The 27742-nt window shown below is 39.4% G+C and overlaps 1 protein-coding gene across 4 annotated transcripts; it reads right to left on the reverse strand.

Annotated features, from left to right (window-relative positions):
- Positions 1–1697: 1697 nt before the first annotated feature.
- Positions 1698–27742, reverse strand: lrrc4cb (leucine rich repeat containing 4C, genome duplicate b). Of its 4 annotated transcripts, none has more exons than XM_027013790.2 (2): positions 27589–27742; positions 1698–5061 (listed from the first exon to the last, which is right to left on the reverse strand). In XM_027013790.2, the coding sequence occupies exon 2, from the start codon at positions 5005–5007 to the stop codon at positions 3112–3114; it is 1896 nt and encodes a 631-aa protein (XP_026869591.1). In that variant the 5' UTR covers positions 5008–5061; positions 27589–27742; the 3' UTR covers positions 1698–3111. The 4 variants fall into 4 exon arrangements, with proteins under 4 accessions (XP_026869591.1, XP_026869592.1, XP_026869590.1 ...); XM_027013791.2 differs by lacking the exon at positions 27589–27742 and adding an exon at positions 21052–21304; XM_027013789.2 differs by lacking the exon at positions 27589–27742 and adding an exon at positions 21000–21304.

A 27742-nucleotide genomic window follows, 5' to 3' on the forward strand; every position in this document is an offset into this window, starting at 1 on the left:
TAAGATGGTGTCAGGTTAGTAGCCAGCAATCCTGAGATGTAAAAATATTGCACAGTTATTGCTACAGCTATAGTCCAATGTTACTTCAAAGCTGCACTGTGTGTGGGTGCAAGTGTGTACAGTATATGAAAGCGAGACAAACTTTATTTTAAATGGTATAAAATGTCAGACATAATTTAATGAACATTTTCTCTGGACATTGACACAAATACTTAAGATTTCATCAGAATCCTAAGATTATTAATCAACGACCCAACCATTTAGAAAAAAACAACATTTTATTTACATTTATAGCATGTATTGTATGAACTACAACCTCTGGTATTAATAAATCTTTTTTTTTTCTTTTTTTTGTAAATGGTCAATCTTCAAATAAGCACATCTCAGTATTTTTATCAATTGAACAGCATCTGAGATACTGCACTTAGAGATGTTATTGTTAATGCTTAAACAGTTTTTAGAAATCTTTCTAGAGAAGCATATGTTCTCTGTCTTTCTCTCTCTGTCAAAAAAGGGAAAATACCAGAATTCATCACTTCAGTTCATTACAGAAATCTAAAATGAGTTACCAATAACAAACAAATCACAACAATAAAAGAAAACAAAATGCTTCTGATTGATGGTGTAGATACATGGTGGAGTTTTGTGTGCATTGGTGGTCTAGCCGCAATAACTGTAGAAAATACTGTAGGATGTGGGAACACTCATAGCAGATTGAGAAATGACCAGTTCATCACTCTTTCATTACTGTTTATCTATAGTTCTAATTTACCTCACTCATTCTGTACAATACCAAGTAGAAGATCGGCCTGAATGACTTCACATTCATGTTTATCAGACAAAAAACAAAAACAAGCAAACTAAATAACAAACAAAAAATGCCACATAGGTTTACCTTACTTTTAGGGAAGCAATGGTTTACCTTTAGTGCAACAAATGAATCATTATGAAGCCTCCAAAACCATTTAGTCTCCAATGGAATTGTGAGTGAAAAGTCAGAAAAAATGCCACCATAAACATAGCACTGAATATGCAGCAGTCTTTCATCTGCATCTGAAATTCATCTGCACATTTGTACAATGTGCAAGGTTTTTCACAATTCAACACTCAATACAGCAGTGACAATAAATGGTAAATTAATCAAGCGCAAATATCAGATGTATTTAAAATCATGAAATGAAGATCAAAGCAAAGGGGATATAACATATACCTCATCTTTTTTGGACTGTTTAGATAACTCATGATGGACTCCCGGTAGACTATAAATGGTTGGTGCGAAATAATTGTCAGCATGTTTATTGCTCATCCTGGGGTTCCTCTCTGTTTTCTCTATGGAATTTTTGCTTTATTGATGCATTTAGGACATTGACAGTGATCAGTTTATCTATAGTTTTCTAGGCAGGGATATTATTTCAAAATGTTTGCTGACCAAGATAAGGTCTTCTAATCACTACACCACACTGAACTTACCAAACATCACTGTTCAGAGTCTAATAGGTTAGAGCAGCAGCACTTTTGTAAATCAGCAATCACAGTCTCATTCTTTATGGGTTAGTTATTGTAGTTACTTAATTGTTTTACTATTGAGACATATATCTCATTTTGAGACCAATACAGTATTACATCTCATTTTCACAATTGAATAATAATAAAAAACAACAAACAAACAACCCCCCCCCCCCAACCCTACACCTTAATAATCAACAATGATATGTTGAGGAAGAATATCTCAAAATGGTGTTAAATCTAGTGAGATTCAAAAGAGTACTGTTAATTTAATGATAATTAACTTATATTTTTCAAATGCTAAAAAATTACATTGCACTCCCCCCTCTCACAAACACATCTAACAAGCAACATTTGACATTTGTGTGTGTGTGTGCACGTATATGTCCTTTGCAGTCTTTGTTAACAGCCCAATAGTATATATGCAAGGATTTTCCATACAAATGTTAAGGAGCTACCGGTAAGATTAAACAAGTAGTTGTGCTTTTGATTGAAAAGTATGCCAATGCTGTTTTTACAGCAGCTAAACTCTCTAAAAAGTCAGTGTTTAAACAAGGTTGATCATCCTTTTATCTGATCAGTGCCCTCAGTATAAACACAACCAAAAGCAAATCTGCAAAACAGTCAGATCTGATGTGTTGCTTCATGACTTTTGTTTGATCCAATTTCTGAAATTCTTAAGTCTTATGAATGATAGTATGTGAAGATCTAACCTGTAGCTCATCTGTAGAGCTTTGTAATTATTACACATATGTTCCTATTGCATCAGATCAAAAAACAACTAAAAACTAATAAAAATTCTTATTCACAGTATTGTGTGTCCTCAGATAACTAAACAAAAAAGAAAACATTGAATTAATGTTTGAATAGACATCTCTTCCATATGAATAATGTTGAAGGATAATTTTTAGATTTTAGTGTGCAACACCTCCCAGTTTTGACTTGATAATTAAAACATAGCCATCTTTGTGTTGCTGTCTTCAAAAATGAACATTTGCACCATTCGCTGCCACAGCAAGAAAATCTAGAATATGGCACTAGAGCATATAGGGAATTCCCTTTTATAGGGAATTGTAACTATTGATTCTCATCTCTGCACCTTCTGCATCGAACCGATTGGTTTATCACGTCCACTTGCACTGTGCTATTTACAGTCTTAAATCCTCTGTGGCCAGATTTTTCTTGCATTCCACCAGATTGTGAAAACATGTAGAAGTGAAATTTTGCAGCATGCCCACAGATGCAACAATTATGTCTGTATCATGAATGTAACACTTTATTCACATGAGGCTGTCAAAAGCATGTGGTTTCACCTTAAATTCACAAATAAGCGCATTGTTTTGTAAACCATTCATTCCCCAAATTCAAAGAAAAATAGGTACAAGTGGAAAAAGGATATTAACTTCTTTTTTTTTTTTTTAAATTCAGCCACTACATGTATCTTTAAATAAATAATCACTCGTAAAGACACTTGTTCAAATAATACATACATCCCAGTTCTCAGTAACACATCTTCCACACTGTCTTGGTCGCCACTACACGTGTGCCACCAAAACCTACAACATTGTTAGTACAGATCAACTTGTGTTGTTCAAAGCAAAGGATTCAGATTTGTGTCTCTTGCACATTGTCTTTTGAGCTGGCTTGGATTAGTAAAGGTTCGTGCGCAGAACCGTGGAGTGAGCTGAAGGTGGAGGCATGGTTGTATGCACTCTTGTATGAGTTGTAATGGTTGTAATGGTCATGCTCCAGCGGGGGAAGAGTCAGGTGGCTCTCCATTGCTGGGACGCCTGTCAGCTCCTCGTCTACATTGATGATCTCGATTGTGCGCGTTGGCCCATCATGGTCCTGCTGGTGATGCTGCTTACGCATCTTGTAGAAGATAATGAGCATGACGGCGGCCATAAGCGTGATGGCCACGAAGCAGCCAATAATGATCTTGGTGGTCTTCATCACTTCCTCCAGACCATTTAGAGGCCCCTCCACATCTATGTCTGTCACAGGGATGGTGTAGGCTTTCTCTGTGGAAATGGGGGTTCCCCTTGTAGTTGAGGATGACACCCAGGCAAAGGAAGGCTGAACTGGGGTCCTGCTCTCCCCATCAACTGGGGATTCTATAGTCTCAACAGTGACTGTGGTGAAGTAGGTGACACCACTGTTGTCTATGGAGGTCACATTGAGGACAGCGGATGCTGAAATGTTCCCCAGCATGTTGCTGGCCACGCAGGTGTAGGTACCAGTGTCATGCATTGAGACACTGGTGAAGTTTAATGTTCCATCATTTTGCACTGAGATGTGTGCCTTGGATGCCCCATGAGTCATAATAGAACCATTTGGTGTTAACCAGCTAACTGAGGTTAGTGAATTTGTCCGACATTTGAGCTCTGCTGATGTTCCCTCAGTCACATTGAGGTCAGTGGGGGGCTCAACTATGACAGGTGCATAACACTGAAAATAGCTCTGGTCCAGCTCACCAATGTAGCGCCCCTTGAGGCTTGGAGGAGAGTTACAACGGGCACAGCAGCTGGTGTTAGTGGGCACAGTCTCCCTGAGCCACCAGCTTAACCACAGGATGTCACAGTTGCAATTCCATGGATTGTGGTGCAGATGAACTCTTTGCAGATGACGCAAAGGAGAGAAAAGGTCATGGGGCACATAGGTGAGGTTGTTGTGAGCCAGGTTGAGCTCACCTAATGAGTGCAGGTCATCAAAAGAGTTCCTCTCTATAGTTTGGATCTGGGCATGCATCATCCATAGCTTTTGGAGGTGACTGAGACCCTTAAAGGAACCAGGCTGGATCACGGTCAGTTGGTTCCCTGACATCTCCAGCTCATCCAGTCGAACCAAGGGCTTAATGTTTGGGACCTCCTTGAGGTTACACATTCCCAGGTTCAGATAGCGGAGGTTGCTCAAGCCCTCAAAGGCTCCATCTGAGATGTAGGTGAGGCGCTTAAGTTCACCCAAATCCAGCCTTCGCAAGGAAGGCAAGCGGTTGAAAGCATAGGCAGGTATGCTCTCAATCGGGTTGTTCCTAAGCCACAGCTCCTTGAGTTTAGAGAGATATTCAAAAGCTCCATTTGGGATGGTGGTGAGGCGATTGTCAAAGAGCTCCAGGGTGTTGAGGCTGGTTAACCCATTAAAGGCGCCTATCTCAATGTTGCGGATGTGGTTTTTGCTGAGCTGTAGGATTTCCAAATGGCGTAGGTGCTTGAAGCTGTCCACCTTGATGACCTGGATAAGATTGTCCTGAAGGTTCAGATAGCGTGTGTTGGTGGAGATTCCGTCAGGGACTTCTCGGAGTCCTCTGCGCGTGCAGATTACCTTGCTAAATTGGTTGCTACAGGAGCACACAGAGGGACAGGTTTGGGCCCGTACCAGTCCTGCCACTGCAAGCAGCTGCAGAGCCAATAGCAGGATGAATAAGGGGTCAAACCAAGCCCCTTTCCATCTAGGACCTCTCATCATCTGGCGCTGATGGTAAGAGGTCATCTTGTTCAACATTCATAATTTACTGTCTGCTGGTTCTCTCTCTGCAAAATGTTGTAATGAAGCAGCCTGCAGAAGAGGAAAGCATATGTTAACAAAGCAATATCATGTTGCAGAGTCTCTAAATGTGCTGGCTACTATCATTGAAAGACAGTCATTTAGATTACGTAGATTAAACATAAAATCAAAAGCTTAGATATTATTCCCTCTGTACTAAAATAATTTCCTAAGGTTTATCACACATAAGAAGGAATGACATTTTACAGTCTCACCATCTTAAATCTGTGCATGTGCAATTCTTCAATATGTACACAATCAAATGTCTATATGACAATCCCAAAATTGACTTTAATGTAGTAATTATGCCTTTACTAAACATGCCATGTAAACAGATAGATATTTAAAGGCATGAAATGAGTAAATGAGTTCTTCAAACTTAAAAAAATAAGCAAATATCCTTTAGCAAAGACAATATGTAATAAGGTGTCAAATGCAAAAATAGCTGCAAGTCAAGAGCTACCATCCTAAATCACTGAATCCTGACTCAACTGCACAAAAATGAGACATATGGAAATCTAGACACAACATGCTGCCAGAGACGTGGATGAGGTAGCAGACAGGTCCCTGAAGGGCTGTGCTGGATAAGCGACATCTTTTTCCATTGGATTTCAGTGTGTGTACTATACAGGATGCTATAGACATAAAGCAACATTCACTAGAAATGTGCCAATACCAAAGTATATGTTTAAGAACACTTCTTCAGCTAAGTCCCCATTCTCAGAGGGTTCTTATGAATGATCAGATTATTATCTTTCACGTAAGTATGTGCTAATATCAGTATTCCACTCTAAAAATATAGTGCACTAGTGTGTGTCTGAAAGAAAAAGAGAGAGATTGGGTGAGAAAGAGAAAGAAAGAAAGAAAGTGCAGAAAAGATAAGATAATGCTTCTGAAAATATTTGGATAACTGGCACACAGGTGACTGACCTAAACACACTCAGTGAAGCTAAACAAAACAAAACCTAATGTTAATTACTGGTTTGAACAAAATGCTGAAAACAATAGCATAATTTGCACTGCATTCCCAATGCACAGTTCACTTCGTTTATGCATATGAGATCAATTGAATGACTGCCCCATTATGGAGAAAACCTGAGGACCCCAGGACATATACAAAGAACAGAGACTATGCTAGTGATTTTTCCCCAACAATCTTCTCATCAGTGTAACATCAGTAACACTGGTGCCTAGAATAGTGCCAATGGCACTAGCTTCAGCATTCTGCCTGGACCCAAGTGCACTGCACATTTGATGTGTGTCACTGCGTTGGACCTATAGTGAAATAAAGGCTTTGGGTAAGTTTCCCCAATACACTTTGTTCTTATGATCATATTTAAAGAGTTCAAAGTGCTTACTATAATACTTTTAAGAAATATGTCTAAAGTCATGATTTTTTTCAAAAGCTTCTCAGTAAGCATTCTGACACTCGTATTTACAAAATGTTGGGTGTCGAGGTTTTGATGCAGCTGACCAGAAAGTTCATTTGAAGTTGAATCTTTGAGAAATTGCATCTGAAAAAGCACTGGCTTCAGATTTGCATATTATCTCCCAATCTAGGAAAATGCTAAAATGTGATTGAATTAGTCACAGGGAGACTTAGATGATTAATCTCTGCATTCAGCAGGAAATGCTACTTAGCAACAGCATAACTGACTCTGCTATGAGATGCTGAGGGGTTTTCCGTGGGACACACTTTTAATGAGGCGCACGACATAATCAGGCCATGTCCTAGTAGAAGCCTGTTTATTTAAACCAAAAATAACCAGTGAATTTATGAAGAAGATAAAGAAATTTTTAGGGGCAATGATTGGTTGCTAAACTAGAGGCTATATCAAAATGAACAATAAGTGCAGTAAATGTTAATTTACTGTAAGGTTTATTTTCCTTGCATACATTCTTGTAAACAGTAAATATATACACACATCTGAGGGGTATTGTGGCATTGAAACCAAAACCAAAACATAAGTACAGAGTGGTGCTTTTCAAAGCATTCAAGTACACCCACGGCACCTTAATATAGAGTGTGAGACATCTCTTGCTGCTTACCCTTGTAGGTATCTGAAGGAGCTACGGCAAATCAGCATCCACAAAGCACCATGCGCATACTATAGTATTGTTTAGGCCATGTAATAGATGAACTAGTTTTATAGAATCTAAATAATTCTTTTTGATGCCATTTCAATACCAATACAAGACAAAAGGATTTGTGTAGAACTGTAATTTTATATTGTCTTCCAATCTAAAGCAGAAAAACTATTCACATAAGTTGACCAACAGTGTTTATTGAATTATGTAGTGATGCAAACATTAAATAGCTCAGAAAGTAATTTGAGTTATACCATAAGTGAGCTCATTTGTATTCCTTAGTTGGCTCATGTTACAGGTAATAAATATCAGTGTATCCAATCTGCCTGATCAGCATTTACACATTTAATTAAAGGTGGAGAGATGAATGTCACTTTGAGCTTGTAGAATTTTTGAAAATTTTTATTCAAAATTCTGAAATGAAATAAGGCTTGGAGTGTTTTTAATAAAGCAAGCTTCTATAAAAAACACACACACATCACCCGTATGATTAGAAATAACCACTTATTGTATTTATAGGTGCATTTAAGCCCATCGGGTGCCATGCAGTGTAGTCAGTCCAACACCTATACCCCATTCATTGTTAGTAATTCTTTGGGTGGCAGATCATTCTCGACACAGCCCTAGCGAGGACATGGTAGTGGGCGTTGCATGTGTAAGCATATGAGAATATAAGCATGTCAGGGACAGCCACGCACACACACACACACACACACACACACACACACACACACACACACACACACACACACACACACACACACACACACACACGCTGTTGCTGCCTACTACCAAAGCCAAAGTCTGACTGGTTCATTCATCCAATTACCTAAGAATATCTGACAGTAAAAAGCCCTATTGATCGGCCATAGGAGTGGATGTGGAAGACAGAATCTCTGATAGAATGGCCGTACCTCCATATCAATCATCCACCACATTTAACTTCTCAATCGATGGCCAACAGGTTTTTTCCAATGAGCTCCCAGACATCAGAAAATGTGTCATTTTTTTATGGGAAGGCAATGCACAATGTTCTCTTAACATCCACTTTCCCCATTATAGCACAAAAAAGAACAGTGGAGAGGTAGTAGCCCTTCCTGGACAAACTGCGTTATGCAGGCTGACCTTCTTCTCTTTACCCAATAAAAGGTGAGAAAGTTTTTTTCTAGGTTTGATGCTGGGATTGCTAATATAATTTGGAAGGAGTTGCATTTAGGCATTGTATAATTAGTTCATAAAACTATTCAAGCAAAAACAAGTTCAAAAAATGATTCTCATGATTAACTGAGACTCCTTCCCTCTGGGAAGATAAAATATTCAATGGTAAATCCTGCATTTAATATCCACAATAGCAGATCATTTATCTCTGAAAGTAATTTTATGCTACACTGTGTGCCCCCCAGTTAAGTTTGTAATCTGACAGGTGATTTTATTCTTTGGTTTCTGTGGAGGACATGAAGACAACTTTGCAAGGACAACAGACTATCTAACTACAACTGGATAGGTCATGACTATTTTACTAAATCTTAGGCTTTGTGACACATTAAATATCTACTGAATCTCTGGCTACCCAAATTTAGATCAAAGTTAATTTGACTGAAAACATCTGAAAACTTAGAAAAAAATGAATTAGATAAGAAATCAGACATTCTGTGCACAGGTACAATTTATTAGAATGAATACATCACAGACTCCAGCATGAATTAAACTCCTGAAAGCTTGTATCACATGTATGCAATAAAAGGCAACATGTTAAAAACCTGCACTAAACTGGCTTTAGCAGGTCAACATTAACTTTTTTATATGAAGTCTATAACTGCCAATATATAGAAATTTGTTGATAATCTATGTGTTTCCTGCTTGCATAGCAAAAGTCTATGCAATGCTAAGAAGTTTAGAGGAACAACATTTCATAAGTACCTTGACTAAATTGCTCACAACATACAAAGCTATGGAGTGTACTCGCCTTTTTTTTTTAAATGCCCTAGATCTACAAAAGGACAAACAACATACAACAGTGAGTTCTCAGGAGACATTCCTTTGGCTCCTCAGGGCCTGGAAACAATGGCTTAGAGAGGTTTGGCTCATAGGCTGTGTGCCAAGGTCTTTACTTAAATGGGGAGAGTGTGCAGCAGCCAAAGACGAGGCTTTACAAATGCAAGAGCTCATTAGAATTTACAAAGGCTGAAATGCTGTAAAGGTCCATGGTATGTTCACCTTGAGTAGACAATAATATTAAACAAAGGGCTTAAATGACCATTTCACAGTGGAAATGTCTTTTCACAGTGGAAATGTTTGTAGGCAGTAGTATATCAGTGTCAAACACAATGATTGGTTGCACAAAGTGACAATTCTAAGTGAATGTATTCTATTCTGATTCCAGAAAATCTGAATATAACCAAAAATGAGGATTTTTTTAATCCAAAGAAAGCTAGTGATCCTTGATTATTAACAAATGTGCCATTAAATTCATTCTAAATCCAGTTTATGAAGAGGGCAAAGGTGAAATGATTGACTTGCAGTTTTCTTTAAAACAAATGAGGTAGCCCATATTTCCCTTAGTCAGCATCGGGACTACAAAGAATGACTGTGTCATTTTTTTATTTTGAAACATTGAACAGAAACAATTCTCAACACGAATAGGCTACCACTCAATATCATGTAAAAGTCAATAATTCGCTTGTCTTTTAGAAATACTCTTCAGGCTGTTTAGTTACGGGAAATGGGTACATATCACTGGGGGATTCCAAATTCCCAAAACTGCAGAGAACTGTTCCATAAACTAGTTGAGTGTGAAGCTCAAACTAATCAGCATAGTCATCAGATTGTGCTAAACTAACTTATGCTGCCTACATTATCATAATGACACTGATAAATAACTTAATTAAGTTGGCACAGTCATGCTGCTCCACTCCCTCTTGATTTGGCTGTGTCTGGTGGCGTGGGTGGATTAGATTTCAGGGAGAGCCAGTTGCACTGTCCTAATGTTTCTGCTGAAGACCAAGTAATGCCTGTGCTTATCAATATGCAGTAATTGTGTGGAGTTCGGCAGAGCCTCAGGTGAAAGTAACATCCAAACACAAAGCATGTTGATTATGGCAGGTGCCGTCTAAAATGTGTATTTGTGTGTAAATGATCGGGATCCCCAACTTCACCAGAAACACAAATCGATCATCCCGGTCAATCTGATTCATTGCACTGTGGTATTCTCAATTTCCAGCATTCTTCTGGTTACAGAATCATTTTGATAATTATATAAGGAGCATCACAAACAAAACCCATAATATAATGTGCCATTGTGTACTGCAAGTAATACCCTTCAAACAGACAAAACAAGGTAGCTAATTATAAATTGTGCAAATTATGTCATGTGACTTGGTGAGTATTGGACAGAGATATGAAAGTGACATTAATGAAAAAAGTCTCAGAGTAGTGGCAAAATAAATTGGTTCTTTTTAGACTTAATTTTTAGTGTGGATATGATAATGTACTTCATCAAATTTTGAAACAGCCATTAATCTCCAGTTACCTAGGCAGTAATACTTTACATTAATGCACTTTTATGTAGTTTAGCTCTAAAACAAAAACTGGCTGCAGGTTTATTGGGTCTCTCTAATTTTCATTAGTACAGCTTTAGTGGCTAATCCATTGCAGAGCAGCTTTCAGGATCCATGGAAATAAATACAGAGCTTTTACATTTTGCTAATTCATTGTTAGTTTCTTTAGATGATTAAATGAAAAGTTAGCAGCACTGGCTGAATCAACTTAATTAATTTAGCCACCTCTTTCTAATGAGCAAGAGAGGGCAAATGAGTGATACGATAACATTCTTGATACAATAACATTCATTTATTGTAATTGTGCAATACCCAGTGGTTGCTACTGTTAACATGACATAAACATGATCAAATCTAACCAGATTAGACCATGTCACATTAAATATTTTATGCACAATCATTAAATAATTAGATCCTGCTGAGGGGCAGTACCGACTACGATTGGTCTTAGATTCAGACACCAGTCACTGAGCCATCACACCCAGCACACAGCAGCCTCGGACAGGAGGAAGAGAGGGAGAACGGTGCGGCATCTCCATGTTAACCCCACACTCATCTCAGAGTCAGACACAATATGGGGAAGGATGCGAGTGCTATGTGCCAGGGTAATTTATAGGCTGCGTGTTGGTGCACCCCCATGTTTTGGGACTGTGTGAAACCCTTGTTAGCAAAAATATTGGTGCACTTTTAAACTGTCAGGATCTCTGCCAAAACCGCAGCCCACAGCACTGCGGCAGGTGAGGATAAAATGTGGATTAGCAAGCATTCAATCTCCTGCTCTGTCCTGCGTGTCCCGTAGAGAGGGGCTATAACGGAATGAAATTAAACACATGCACGTACAGCAGTATGGAAGTGGTAGACATGGCGGCTGAAAGCTCCTGTCTCCAAATTAATGCCGGCGCAGTTGCCATGCATTGAAATTCCCATCAAGTTATTCTGAGCAGAGCACATTGGGAAAGGTAAGGACTTCATCACATTTGCAACTCATATAACGCTATTAGTCATCTTCATAACAATGGACCTTAACACCATTGTATCAGATAATCTGTCCATGGGGAAGTGTTTGTCAGAACTATGTGCTGCTCCCCTAACACAACCCAGGGAGAAAATCTATATTGTAATACGGAAAGAAGTTGAGGAGGAATACAATTACTAGACAAAAGTGCTGCAGTGGCTGCACTAGCAACAGCCCACCTTTCTGCTACCACACATCCAGGGGGGAAGGGATTCTTGCATGTTCTCCTTGTACCCTGGTTGAGTTTTTAGCAAGGCATTCACACCCTCCATTACTTGCAGGGCTAGCCAATACAAAGGACCTGGAAAACATTATTCCCAGACACAACAAATAAACACTGAAGCAGAATGGTGAGACACCAGGTGCATGTGGTTAAATCACTTATTGTTTCCCTCTTCATTCCCTGTGGAAATGGTCACCAAGCCAAGGCACATCTAATCTTCAGGAGTGGCAGAGCACGATAGGCTCTTCATCTGGACTACCTGAGTAAAGAGTGATCACTCCCTGGCCCAAGCCCTTCAGCTCACTTCACTCTTCAGATAGAGAATCAAAGAGACAGAGCGCTGACCAGGCTAAAAGCCCCCCAAAAGGCACAGCCATCTTAAAGCTTGGTGCAGGCTTAATACTGCTTGGCATGGGACCAGAACCACCATATTTCTATGCACAGCTAATCTGTAATTCAAAATAAAGTGTTGCATCTGTAAAATGCATAGGAATAATGCACAGCATTTTCATTCACAGAATCTTAGCAGAAAATTACAGATTCAACACATGGTTTCTACAACTCACAGAGACAAAGCAGTCATAAACATTTAGCAGATGTGAATCAAAGGTATCTACAGCATATTGCTATGCTGAATTCTCAGTTGGATTCTGTTTGCAGTTTACAAAGATTAGAACATTGATCACTGTAAATAAAGCTCCTCCACAGCTCCTCCTCCTTTATTGCATGCTTGGTTGCTTTGGAACCACAGCAAGGAGGCTTGAATAAAATCCCCTAAAGGTGTTGCCTATAAACAGCTGAGACATATGGACAGCTCTGTCGATAGATTCAGCATCTGCTTGGCACCTGCATGATGGGTTGGGGAGGGACATTACAAAGTGAGTCGTGCTTAAGTGATATCGTAAAAACCCATGCCACTGGTTGCTGCTGTGAAAACGAAGGCCTTGCCCTTTCAAGTTGCTGTATTTCTAATTCTGCAAATGGACCCCATATTGTGTCCAGACTGTTGCACAGCAGTGGTGACTCAGTGCTCTATATACATGTACTAAACCCCTACCCACCCCAATCCTCCCCAACTATCTCTCTCTCTCCCTCTCTCTCTCTCTCTCTCACACACACACACACACACACACACACACACACACACACACACACACACACACACTCTCACTCACACACTCGCTCAGACAGCTTGCTTAGGAATAATTCATGCGTTTGCACTTGAGCCACTGCAGTCACTTTTAAATGCTTGCAATAGCAAATTGATATAGACTTTCTTGACATTTATGGTGCCTGTCTTAAAAATAACTATCTTTTAATAATGGCCGTGTACAACTAAACTTGTCTTTAAATTAAAAGCCAATGTTTCTTTAAATCACGGAGCCAGGCAATCATAGGTTGCTCTGGCAACCACACTATGGTGTTATAGTGAACCTGCAAAAACAGTTCCTTTCCCAATATATATAAAAGGAGAATGTTTAGTACTGCAAAGCGCACGACGCTCCACTTTCTCATGGCCACACTCCCGAAGTCCCTTGAGTCCATGTGAGAAGCATGCGCCTGCACACACAGTAACACAGCGCACATCTGACCAACTGACTTCCCATTCCTTTGCAGATCTCCATTTCTCCATGTCAAACTCAGCGACGAATCAGTTCACAAAGCTGCCCCCCCCCCCCCCCACTACGTTTTTTTTACCAGCTGGTCTTTTTCCGACAACGTGTGAAAACAAACACATAAGAATATTTACTTGGTTCTACTTAGCTGGTAGATTTCAGTCAAGGTAATGTTGGCTCTAGAAAGAGGGGAGGAGGAGTGAAAGCACTGCATTAAAAGTCAGAGCACATAGAGTGTGGAGCCACATTCATTATTCATTAGGTAAGTCACTATGCATAGTAATTAAATGCAAAATCTAAAACAGAAATTACTTTTGTAGATGACTCTTTATTGAACTCCCGTAGTATATTCCCTCATTTGATTCACAAAGAAGACATATGGAGTTGAACAGGGGCGGCTATAATTTAGGCACAGACAGAAATATCTGACACGAATCTTTAAAAAAAAAAAGTCCCAATGTCCACACCATTACAAGCGGCGCTGACAAGCAAAGGGTTGCCATGAGAACGTCGTGTGGCTGTGTATGGGGTTCGTCTGCGATAATGAAGAGCACGGCGCTAGCGGGCAGGAGGAGAATGGAAAGGACAAAGCAAGAAAGAGGGATGGCCTGACCCTTCTGCATAGGCGCAAATGAGGGAACCACTGCTTGCACGGCGCTGCTTTTCTAGAGTTTATCCCCGCATACATATTCTCAATCCTCTGAAATATCTTCTGCTGTTCGAGCATACTGACATGCTTCAGTGGCGTGGAGGCAGCCAGTCTCAAGCCCAGCCAAGTGGCCCCTTAAGGGCAATTAATGCACGACAGGCTACTTTACTCATCAGGCACCACGCTCGGTTTCATCGGAGACCACGTTAGTGAGTCGCTATCCGTTATCATTATCGTGCTTGCTAACTTGTCACTATATCGAGCGATCCTGCGGAGAGGGCCCGGTATGGAGTGCATGCTGGTCATCCGAAGGGTCCACCCAGGCTTGCGTTTAAGCTTTGTTATGAGGTAGCATAGTGGTGACATTCCGTCTGATTCATGGAAGGACGTATGGGACGACCTTGTTTGCGCGAACCCCCCCGGCCACTGGTAGATTTTCCAACCGGACGTTCATCTGTAGTACTAAAATGTGGCTCCAATGTTTCATGCTAACTACACGACATGCGAAACAAAACAAAACACAAATTAAAAACGCAAACCTGTTTTACCAAAGCTAAGCGACGTGGTGAAAGAGTGGTGAAAGAGCATGATATTGTCTCGGTTCGTCGATGTTGCTCCGCTGGCAAAATGGCATAAACGCATTCTGTTCCGCTTTTTTCCCGCCTCCGATACGATATTCTCCACGCCCACATGTTGCTGAGGGATGTCGGTATTTTTCACAGTTCAAAACAAATATGTCTGGGTAGTCATTAGCCTTAATGACTGTATAGCACAGACAATTCTACGAAGAGACGAAAAGAGTCAGACCGTGGTAACCATCACTTTCTATGCTTGCGATGACAATAGGCGCAGTTGCGGCCTCAGAGCTATAATCTCACTGTGGCCGTATAGTCTCCTCAGTCATTAGTATTGACTCTGCATGAAGCCAGGCCAATTGAAGCACTCTGCAGCTGGCAGAGCAGCACACATAAATCCAGTCTGTATGGGGCCTCAGACTGACTCTCTGTGCAGGGCAGTGCATCACATTTATTCCTCCTGCTTGCACAGACTCTACATATTATAAATTACTGCCTTTTTGGTCTGTCACTGAAAAAAATCGCACATTTTCTGACTATATGTATTTCAGGGAATACATATACAAGTGCACATAGCAGTAACTGCTCCAGTGCAACACTGGCTGTGTTACTCCATGGATGTCAATGCTTACAGCTCTATAACTCTGGAATACTGGGGCCAGAGATCATTGTTTACATCCTGCACATCTCAGATGCTGGAAAATGTCGATGGCTCCCTTTGGTATTGTGGAACAAGTTCATCCCTCATCATTGTCTTCAGCAGTGTGTACTCTAGACACCCTCTAATATAAGAGCCTCTAAAACACGCTTTGCTTTGACATCCTTCTGTTTTGAGAATTCATGCCAACTGATCTTAGAAGCTTGAAAAAGCCACCTGCCCTCCAGTTTCCCTCCAATATCAGAAATATGCTAAGAGAGAAGCGAATGATGTCCACGGGAGGGGTTAGAGAGGGGTTCCAAAATAATGAGCAACCCAAATTTATACTGCATGCACCATGCCTGCAATGACAAATATATAGTGCAATCAGGGCAAATCAATATTCACGATCCAGGCTGACACATGAACAGCTCCCTCTCCGTCTCTGATGACTAATCTTGACAAATATTACAATTTTATACTGTTTGGGTCATTAGTGGGATATGGTGATGTTTGAAACTTCCTAAATTAACAATCAAGAGACAAAGTATTACTTCAGAATTTCAAGATGAAACAGACTGTAGCTTTGATTAAACTTTGAGGGCAGCGTATTCTGAAACCACAGATACATTTATTATGGTCAGCAAGGCCCACTAGAGCAACACAGCCAATATCCATTTGTTGTCAAAATGAGATGTTTGCCTAATAAGACGCTGTGAGAAGGCACACGTGTCTAACTTTGGGAGCCTTCTAAACAGATGAACTTTTGCCAGTTTTTGCCTGTATGCTTGCGCGTGTGTGAAATACTTTGGATCTCCTCCAGTGTGCCATATGCCCCTCAGACAGGGTTTTCCAGAGCATCCACGCATGGCGTCGGACATCTGCTGTGGGACTTCAACTACTGCAGCCTGTTCAGACTTTCGCTCATCTGCCATCATTTGGTCGCTGTCCCATCCCCCAATGCTCAAAGTTGCCGCTCGATCTCTGCCGGTCGCCATTTACTAATATACTGCACATTAGGTGATCTGTTCAGTGAAATTACACAAGAAAAGGCATTTGGAGATTAATATAATTGATTCTGATGCAGGAAAAGATGTACTGAAGCACAGACTAGCCTTACAGGGATATAAAAGTGAAAAAAACAAAAACAAAAGAAAAACCCAGGCAGAACATAGAGTTATGGACAGCCCCATTGATCAGATGGGTATCTGCTTGGTACAGGAGCCATACATAAACTTGGTCATTGTTGTTATTGGGAAAAAGCACTTATTGTTACATTGACAATGACTGAAAGAAAACCATGAACACATGGAAAGTATCTAGACTTGCAACAGTATTAACAAACCTAGACATAGAATGGAGGCCCTGTAGTACCTGAGATTAAATCATCCTGGGCAGCAGATCAGATGTAAAAATGGCTAATCACCAAAGGCAAGCCAAAAGCAGTAACACTCTCATGTGGCATTCTACTGCACTCCCTTGATAAAAACCTCCTGACAAATACCAGCAATTTGCGTCACCCATTTTGGCTAAAACCAGACCCTTCTATCTGCTGACTGCAAGCGTTAGTTCCATTTTTTTTAGTTCTGTTTTTTCTTAGTCAATGTTTATATATATATATATATATATATATATATATATATATATATATATATATTAAGATCTTTTAGATTCTATAAAAGCTAATTTCAAAAATGTATAAAAGATTTCTTTTTAATTGTGAATAATGCTATTTGTTTGTTTAAAAAAGGTTGTACTTTATTAAGCCATATTGTATAGCTAAGTGTCTTACTATTACACATAATACTGTTCATATGTTGCTCAGGACAACCAAAAACTGTACATCACCATCAATGCTGTAAAAAAGATGGCTGTAGTGGTCACATCATCTCAAACACAATGAAAGAATCCCAAAATGGTCAACAAGCACAAGAGAACAGAATTCAATGTTTTATTATGCTTCACAACAACTGACATAAGCATGGCAGCATCCAACAAGTGTTAGGTGTTGCGGATTTGGCACTCATGGTTCACAAGTCAAGCATTTTTACCTGGAGAGGAACACTCTCCCACTTAAAATTCCATTGGCATGCTGCTGTTGCTTTATATTCCAGTGGGGATTGAGGGATATGGAAAATACAAGATTAATAAAGGACCATGACTTTTTTTTAAATGCAATGAACAGAGAGTAAGGCCGGGCGATCAGCAGACTCTTGAATCACTGCTGGTGGGACTTTTTCTCTGTCTATGTCATCACCTTTGCTATACTGAGGAATAAGCTACCTGTAAGTTGTACATATTTGCCCAAATGCATCTGCACTGCAGGAAACCGCTGCAATGAATTTGTAAAATAAAACAACAGCCTGATTCTGACTCCCTTTTTTGCATTTCAAAATAAGTCTTTGTATGCTATATTACATTGTCTGTAACTGTACATTTTTAATGTCTCCATGCAGTGTGAGTACTCCATACCTGACCCACGTTAGAAATGGACTTCATGTAGCATCAGGTCAAGCTGGAGCATTTCACTGCTCTACTTTCATTTAAATGGCAGGCATTACTTAGGTTAATGGGTGCAATATTGGCTAAATGTTCAAAGACACACCCTCCTTGCTTTGGGGGAACTTAATTTACCACATTAGAGCCCATCCTCACCACAGACCTCTGCTAAACCTTGTTCTTCGGAGTGGCTTTGGAGGAAATGCCATCAATCAAAAATGTACTGTAGTACTGGCTAGTATTTCACTGCCAAGAGTGGAGGGCTAAATTCAATTGATTACCCAATTGAAAAAATTGAGTGTGTTTCTCATGGAAAGTTTTTGACACTGAATATTAACCAAAGCTTCACAAGTTGCACTTTGTTATCATTTTAGTAACAATTTCTCAAACAGATTAGAGCTGCAGCCCTGAAAGGGACTGTCCATGAAGAATCAGGACAGGGAGATTCTGTCCAGGTCTAGGTAGGACATAACTGTTTTCATTGGTGATGTGTTTAAACAGTGGTGAAGATGATAATCATATCACCTACAATGCTACAAGGACAATTAATATGCACTTAAATGTGTAGCACCCGACCTTTGGTTAGTGTTTCTGGGAAACCACACCAGGCATGACCCAAAGGCTGAAATTAACATTCCACACCCCAATCTGTCATTTACCATGTCATACTGGAGTGTAATTTAAAACACCACACCCCATGGCTATGCAGCAAGCACATAGATGAGTGAGTAAATGTATTGTCTAAATGCGATTATGCTTTTAATTTTTTAGTGGATTTATTTTTTCTTATACAAATTCTGATATTTGTCCCATTCATTAAAGCTGGATAAGATGATTATGGGCCAGAATGCAAAAAACTAAACAGAGCATCTGTCAAGCAATTTCTATGAAAAGCATTATGGCTCTGGCAGTAATAAGATAATAAGAGTTAGTCTTTCTGTCTGCGATCCAGAAAACTAAGATTTTAGCCCTTTATCATTCCCTCATATTAAGGGGCTTGTAGAATCATGCTTAGTTAATCACATTTTATACAGACTAAGCTATGGGCTTTGGATCCCTCCATAAACGCACTTGCTTGCTTGGTCTCTAGAATCATAAGGACAACTGTAAAATCATAATAAAAACAATCATGTTAGCCTTATTTTATGCTTCCAAGATGCCAATACATAATATGTTTTAAATTCTGAAATCATACAACTTGAATTAAGGTGGAGCCATCTACATCACTGTGTTGATGTGTAGGTGAATGCACTGTAGCATTTCATATTGTGATAGTAACAGATCTTTCTACATTATGATAGTAACAGATCTTTCCTTGGAGAGATGATGTTTATATTTAGCACATCATTTCCGGAACTGGAATAGACAGAAGAGTACCAATTAAACGCAATTATCTCAGTTGACTCTATTTGTTTGATATCTCTACAAACAGGCAATGAAATAAGCAGTGTTTTCTAGACACATATTAAGCCCTGATCATGACTCACATGGATTTTAAAAGAAGAATCCCCATTAAATTTAGTCAAGCACTAGACCTATTGTGTACATAAACAACTGTCTTGTGATGTCCATCTACTTTAATGGTCTAACATGGAGAAGCCAGAGTGCTTTCAGTACCTTTCCAGGAAAGACAGCTCCTGTCAAACTGTTCATGCCCAAACAGTATTAGGGAAGCAACATCCCACCACTATGAATCATCCACTGAAATTACATAATCTTCCTCAAGTGCCAATGTACAGCCTAGGCTCTCACCTTGTGCGTTAGGAATGCAAATAGTACATATAGCTCACACTGTCACCTGGCCATTCTCCAACCAGGTTGAAGGGCCTTATAGGGCTAAATGCTGAAGAAACACTACACAGTACTGTGTGAGCTGTCACCCTTTGCTAGGGTTTTTTAGAATCACCATCAGAAATGTGTTGGAGATAGGATAACGTGTTCAGGGATGTGATCCATGTTGTGGCTGTATGAGTAACAAACTCAGCACAAGCTGCCCTTAGGATGCCTTTTATATCGTTTGCTTATTGGAAGCAGTAAGGATAAGATGTCAAGAGTATATCACACACGGTACCTCTTTTCCTCTTGCGTCTTTGCAAAAGCCTACACATGTGAGCAGAATATGAATGACCCAACGCCATATTCTAGCAAAAGTAACGCTAACTGGAGCAACAGAAGAGGAGGGTGGAGGTGGTGGGGTCCCAATTCTACAAGCACACTGTCGCACTACGAATGTCAATCACCCTTCATGTCTTCGTGCTTACACTGACTTATAAAGAGGGAAGATAGATAGATAGATAGATAGATAGATAGATAGATAGATAGATAGATAGATAGATAGATAGATAGATAGATAGATAGATAGATAGATAGATGAAGCACTGATGCATTTGAATTAAACTCAGAATAAACTAAGAAAATATAAATACAATAGGTGGGAAAACGGCTAATATACGACGTTTTGAAAACACATTTTCTACTTACACATTTTTAATGAGAGAAGCAAACGATGTCACTATACATAGATGATCCACTGCAGCCTCATCAACCTCAAGTTAATGTAAAATCCATGCACGATTTACCGAGATGTCGGGCCAGCCGCTTTTTACAATAGCCGAACAGCCTTTGATAAGCAAAGTAGGTGTAAAAAATCCCAATAATAAATGGGGAATAAATCTGTCAACGTTTTGCCGCAAACGTAACGCTGCCTGGTATCCACATCCAGAGACACCACTGGTATTCTCAGAAGCCTTGCTGGTGCTTTATTCCGATGGAAAAAATCCAGCAGTTATTTGAAAGGTCCCATTGTATAAGAGATCGCGAAAATAGACCTCCTTTTAAACCGATACATCGTTTCTCAGCCATGACGGCAATCCATAAATTAAATATAACGCGCTGACTTCGCCGATGTTCAATGTCTTACAGCGTCGCCTCGCAGGTACACTACAGACTTTTCATCATGCTGTAACTCGCACCTTGGAAACTGTAGGCTATGAGCGATTTTCGTTCACAAAATGTTGACTGCAGAGCTCTCCTCAGCGGTGAAACAGATTATTTAATAAATAGAAAACCTAAAATTCCGATAATTACGCACGTTTCCTTGCGGAGCTGAAGAAACAGCGTAGGCGAAATAATGCGATGCTTACGACTTTAACTTCCTCACCGGTGCTCCTCGAGAATCGCACGAACTCATTTTCAAACGTCAGTGGCTGCATTCAAACTGAGATAATTTGGCGCTGGAGATTTCTCCCACCCACACCAAAGCCTACCTACTGGTACTAGACTGCGCAGAATACGTCGGCTAGCTATACCTTTAAAAAATAGCACTAAAGATAAATGAAGATGACGGTGAAATCGCAATGCAGCCGCCTACAGAATCGAAAAAAACACCCCAGTCAGTCGGAGACAGGGTATGCTTTCAGCCTTAACATCTACGGCACTTCCTGAAGCAAACGAGGTCTGTTCCAGGTTTGAGTATGCTACATCAGACCAGAAACCTACTGCGCATTTGTTTTGAACGGCTTTTGCGAAATCAGGCGAAATTACTTCTGTCTCTAAACCTTTCCTGCTGGTTTTTCCCTGCAAGACCAAAAGTCATGCAGATTTGAATAGTATAAATTTAAGTTAACTTTATTAATTGCTATGTGTGTGTGTGCGCGTGCGAGAGAGGGAGAGCGCTAATGGGCATCTTTTCTTTTTTATTTGATAAGATGGACACGATGTAGGATTGCCACCTACCGGCATTGCCTCAGTTATTCTGCAATCAGCATTAAACTGAATCACAATCACGTGAGATTTTTTTGGGCACAGAGCAGACGCATCGCATTACATTTCATGTAGTCCTTTACATATGCAAAGTTTAAAAAAAAAAAAATTCCATTAGAATTGTAAAGTTATATGTTCAAGACTTTGCCAGTGGTTGTTTAGAAAGTATAGCGTATAGAGTGTGATAGTACCAATGCAACAACATACACACAGAAGCACTGATCTTTCTGAAAATCTCAAGAAATTACTGCAGGCAGATGGCAATGAAAATTAAACAGCTCACGTCAGCTTGTTTACACCAGTGAACCAAAATATTTTATGACGACCCTATTAGACTGAACGTGCACCGGTTCATTCAGCAAAAGTAGGGCACTTTGTTCACCAGCTGTAGTGAGCACTTTTTTCCACTGGAAAATTAAACGCTGACCGTGCTTTCTCCATTATTTAATAAGGGAACATTCTCCACATGCTTGAAGGGAATATGAGGTAGGAATGAAACACTGAAAAGTTTTATAACCAGACAGAGAACATTCCTTGGATCATACTTTGACTGATTAAGCAGAACACACACAGCCTCTACATCGATAAGGACGCAGAGGAAAATCTACTCCAACATTTCTTTGCTTCTGAGTTTAGACTTGTTGCAAAAGAAGTTCCTCCTCACACTTCGAGTCTTGTTGAAAGGCATTGTGTTCTCTATGGGATAGGTCTCGTTGAGTTCAGAGGATGCAGCTCAGCCTTTGCTCTCTGCATGGGCCTTATCATATAGATTTTTTTCTTTGGAGGGAGCCATTTAATATTTAAGCATACAGGAGAAAAAACAAGAGCAGTGGGACAGCTGTGTTAATAATTGAAAGACAGTCCTAGAAGCTTTAGAAACTGTCAGCTCCTGCTTTCCTTTTCAACTCTTAAAGTTTGCCCCTAAAAGTTGACAGGTTTTTCTAGGCAAGCCAGAGGTTTCAGACCAGCAGAGTGGGTGAAACGTGCTGTGAATGGTTGAAGCAGTGTTCATAAGGACACTGTAGCACCAGACCTGCACTGTCTGTAAGCAGCTGGCCTCCCTGAGAGGCTGGGACCGTCAAGGATCATCACACAGACAGCCACATCACATCCAGCTCAGTCAGGATCCCTGGAGAGTCCAGGCATGGGTGACTGGCTTAAGTATCATTCATCCTCCTACTCATCAAGAAAGTCATCTAGCCAGCCAGCCAGTATGTCTGCTTTTTATGTGCCATCCAATTTTTCTCTGCAGTTAGTTTAAGTAAATAAAATAAATTTTACCTTAATTCTCTGATTTTGTCCAGCCATGCATAAACCATTTAATATAGAAACCTTTCCAGTATATATGAAGATGAAAGAGGAATCATTTCGGAGTTACATAGCCAATTCCCCCATTCACTGATCATTTTCCTATGTATGACAACCCTTTTTAAAATTCAGAATCATCTCCCCTTTACATTGATCCTGAATGTCTAGTCTTGATTCAAGGTATCTTATATTAGATAGAGATACCTGGATTAACAGCAGGTTGACTGTGATTCTGAATAAAATGAGCTGTTTATTCATCAGTAATCCTCAAGTGATGAATCCCACAGAATATGCGTAAGGAGTTCAGATAGTACTTAAACAATGCATTTACTCCAGAAGGGGTGGGTCAATGCCAACATGGTGGCACACTGGGTGCAGACAATACTGTGTTCTGAAAATCAGAGATATTGACTGGGCAACACTTACACAGGCCTTAAAAAATCATTTATGTAATAAATTCAGCACTGGGGAGAAAATAGCACTGAGGTAAACCACAGGGCTTATTGTCACAAACTTTCTGGGCATATTACACAGAGAAGAATCAACAAGCATTTTTCATATGGCGTTAACAGATGACTCTGTCAAAGAGGAAACTATAATGAAATGTATTATGAGTGACAGTGTATGGATATTCAAATGTATAAGCTATCTAACAATGTAGTAGAACAGCAGGAACAGAGAGAGAGATTTTTTAGAGGTGAGTCTAAGGCACTGTTTTTATATTTAAAAATTTTAGGGAGAAATTATTTGTTGTAACATAACAGGGTAACTGTTGTTTCTGTAAATACTTCTCGTACCATTAAGTAGGAGTACTACCAACAGAGAGTCAAAGGACACACATACTGTATATAACAGATGTGCTTCCTTGCTAGAACAAGACATTAATTATCAACAAACAGGCTAAGGAAACCAGTCTGTTATGATCTGAATATGTGTAAGTTCACTGCTGGCCAACTGAAGCCAGAAGGCTGGTCGCTTTTTGTTCAATGAGAAGTGCTAACATAATTGAACAGGGTGAATGGCAGCCTCTGTAGGGCCAAATGAAGAGGGGACTTATAGAGGAAGCACCTAATGTATGTTTCATGTATCTTGCCATTTCTAGGGTAGTGCACTGTAGAGTAGGTCATTTTCATATGTGTTTTATTTTAAGTTACACAGTATAAATTATGTCAGGATAAGTGAAAAATGCTCAAATGTAGGTTATAATTTATATGCCCAGGCTAGTGATTCATGTTATAACCATTTTTCATAGTAGGATAATTAGTGTGTTCCAATTAGATTTTTTTAAATGCCATTTTTTAAAAGAAAGAAGTTTTACAGTTGTTGCAATTGTCAAAGAATATAATCAGGTCTTCATAGTAGCTGGTTAGGAATGATCATTTTCTTGATAATTTACATTTAGAGTAAAGCTTGTTTTGTCTTCCTCTAGCTAACAATCTTAAACTGTGGAAATGTTTAACAGGAAATGCATGCCCTCTGAAGAGTTAGCAGGTTTTTCAGTGAAGTGGAAGCCTCTTCTCTGCTACTTCATGCCCTTCTTGCTTAAGACCATTTTCTCATAGTGTGGGCTTTCACTCCAGCATTAAAATTAGTCACAGATTTACTCATTTGCTTTGGCAATTTCCTTTATATGCACTGTGTAAATATTAAGAACAGGGCTTGTATTAACTAAGAAATATCCCTCTATCTAGATTTTCTTGTACTTTTGTTTGGAAAACTGATGGCATTACCAAAAGGTTTTGAAGCATAGGTGCTATTTTAGAGTAGTAGTTTATCAAGACAGTTGTGTGCATGTGTAGAAAATGTGTTTACAGATCATTTCATTACATTTTTGTTATAAGTGCCACTTCATTAGTACTCAGATTACAGATTTACAGAGAAAGAAAGATAATGGAAACTATCCATTTTCTCTGTAAATATGATGCCCTGTCCAGGCTTTAAAGAACAGGAAACACCAAATCGAAACACGATAAAACACTGCCCACATCAAGCAGATTAACACTGAGGGGCACAGTAAAGTGGAAGAGCCAAACAACTCATCTATAATGCATTTGAAGGCAGAACAGATCATCCTCAAGACGTTCAGGATAAACTTCAGTGCTAGAGGGAAAGAAAAAAAGGGTGTATTGAGGCTCTCTCATATCATTGCAAATATTTAGCAGCCTGATTAAAACCAAAAGAACTTTCAAAGTGAAGCCAGTTTGGAATATTAAGTACAGAGCAGCTTCCTCCAAACAAGTCCTTGTGGTATAGTGGATGAAACAGAGAGTAGACCCCGGAGGGCCTCGCTGTGTAAGAAGTTCAATTTGCTGAACGGATGTCTTTAAAGTTGTGCATGTTTGGTGCATGCCTCCCATAATCAAGGCCATAGTCTTAGTGAGATGTTTTGAAGTTAGATATAATTCCCCTCACAATTTGTAAGAGTTTTTTGAAATCTTATTAAAATGCAGATTTCATTATAATAAATATGAAAGAAAATCTATTTTGTTAGACCTAAAATAAGAAAATAAGGACATAAGTAAGGTTTTGTGTCCTGTAACACGAACCACTGGCTCTTCATTTACTGTGCTTGATTTGAAAGATTGAATGATTTCTAATTGATTTAATGTGTCAGGAAAATATCACTTCACTGGCACTGGATAAGTAAAATTGCAGTTTATAGACTGAGAGTGTGTGCACTGGGTGTGTGCACATTATAGACTGGATGTGTGCACATCTTACAGCAAGATACAGGGTGGTGATAAAGAAAGAAAGACCAGATACCTGCATGTGTGCTTAACTCTCCCATAGTGGTTTAATGTGACATATCAACCTGAAGGTCTAGCCTTGAGAATGTATCATTCATGTATGTATAAATTCAAGGCCAGAGTTAATTCATTCTTCTGTCTACAGAAAATCAAACAGATTATTTTGCAGTAACAATCCATATTGGCAGCACTAGCTTCTATTGCATAAGCAATCTCTCCCTCATCCCACAAACAGATTATTATTTTTTTTTTTTACTTTTATCACACCAACTATCAAATAACAATGGGTAACACAGTACATAGACAATAGTCATAAATAGTGATGAATCCTGCTTCCCCATATTTGCCTTGAATCTTCAGAAGTTTATGGTTCACGGTCAGTTGGCTTCCTTAGCTTTGTAACTCTAAACCGGGACAAAGGCCTTGTAGTTCAGAGTGTGTACAATGCATTATAGATTCTGATATGTCTTTGAGAGGTTCACTGAACAAAGCAGAGGCATGTGATTGTTAAGAGACAACCGAAGGGCAAACCATGGCCCCGCTGTTGGGTTTGTGCCTCGGCAGGTCTCAATCATGCCTTACACTTCCAGAGACGCCTTCCCTCAGCTGGGCTTTGAGACCTCTCTCAGACTTGTCTGATCTGTCAGCCTTCATTACAGCAGTCCGACCCCCTGCCCTTTCCCATGTAGTGTGGGGACGAGGGGCGAGAGAAGCCAAATGAAATCAAAAAGGAACCTGGAGAAGATGGAATGTACTTTGTGCTTGTTCACTTCATACACTATGACTTTTTTTTTTTTCTTATGCTGCACATTTCTTGTTTACCTTCATGGGCAAGAGTGAGAAAAATGAGAAGTCTTGGTCTGTCGGTTTGGGCGTATGTGGTACAACATGGACATTGTCTTATGAATTCAAGCAGTAGACCATCACATATGCATTATATCTAAACAAAGGCCTTTATGAAGGCCTCTCTAAAGCTGGGATGCTGCTTGTAGGAAAGGAATAAATGGAACAATACAGTCATATCCTGTTTTGGTCTTAGAATCACCTAAATGTCGTTTCCCACACAATACTATATCTATCTATCTATCTATCTATCTATCTATCTATCTATCTATCTATCTATCTATCTATCTATCTATCTATCTATCTATCTATCTATCTATCTATCTCTCTCTCTCTCTCTCTCTCTCTCTCTCTCTATATATATATATATATATATATATATATATATATATATATATATATAAACTCTGAAACAAAAATCTCTTAGACCTCAGCACTCCATGATTTTTGATCCCCTTGATGTTAGATCTCCAAGTACTAGTCCTGTTAGTGGCCTACTTGAAATTACGAACCATCTCAGAATTGTGGAGTAGATGAGTTGATTAGCTTGATTATGGCATTCATTCCCTATTGAGTCATTCTGATGAAGGTGAATGCCCCTGAAAATTGGATTTTCAGGGCCTTAGACAGATTTCATTATGTCAACTAGAAGAGCCATTTCATTAATTTGCAATTAGCAGTTTTTTCAAGCACCTAAATAATGATCTGTATTTTCTGATAATATCTCTTTATATTGGTCAGTCTACAATTAAAAGTATCAAATGGGAACAGGAGCAGACATCATCCACTTTGGAGCCTCATGCACTATTTACTATTTATATCTAAATTAATTTGCATAAATTTGTCTAAAACATTTATGTATATAGTTCCTTCACTTGTAACAATAAGCCATTTCATATTTCAACATTGGGGAATAGCCACGATATAACAACAACAACAACAACTACAAAAATCCTAAGAAATTCACCAGGCCTCCACAATCAACTAAAACAGTGTGCAATAAATCATTGAAATCCTTACTTCAGGGCATGGATCATTCTCCAGACACTTCTCTCTTTTTCCTTCTTTTTCACAACAATCCTGGTACAGCAGCCCATGAAGCTTTCATCCACAACGGCCTGTCTTTTATCAGTCATATCCCCAGGCAATGAAGGCATACCAGATGGCAGCCAGA

This window comes from Electrophorus electricus, chromosome 21, assembly GCF_013358815.1.
Source record: "Electrophorus electricus isolate fEleEle1 chromosome 21, fEleEle1.pri, whole genome shotgun sequence".
NCBI lineage: Eukaryota > Metazoa > Chordata > Actinopteri > Gymnotiformes > Gymnotidae > Electrophorus > Electrophorus electricus.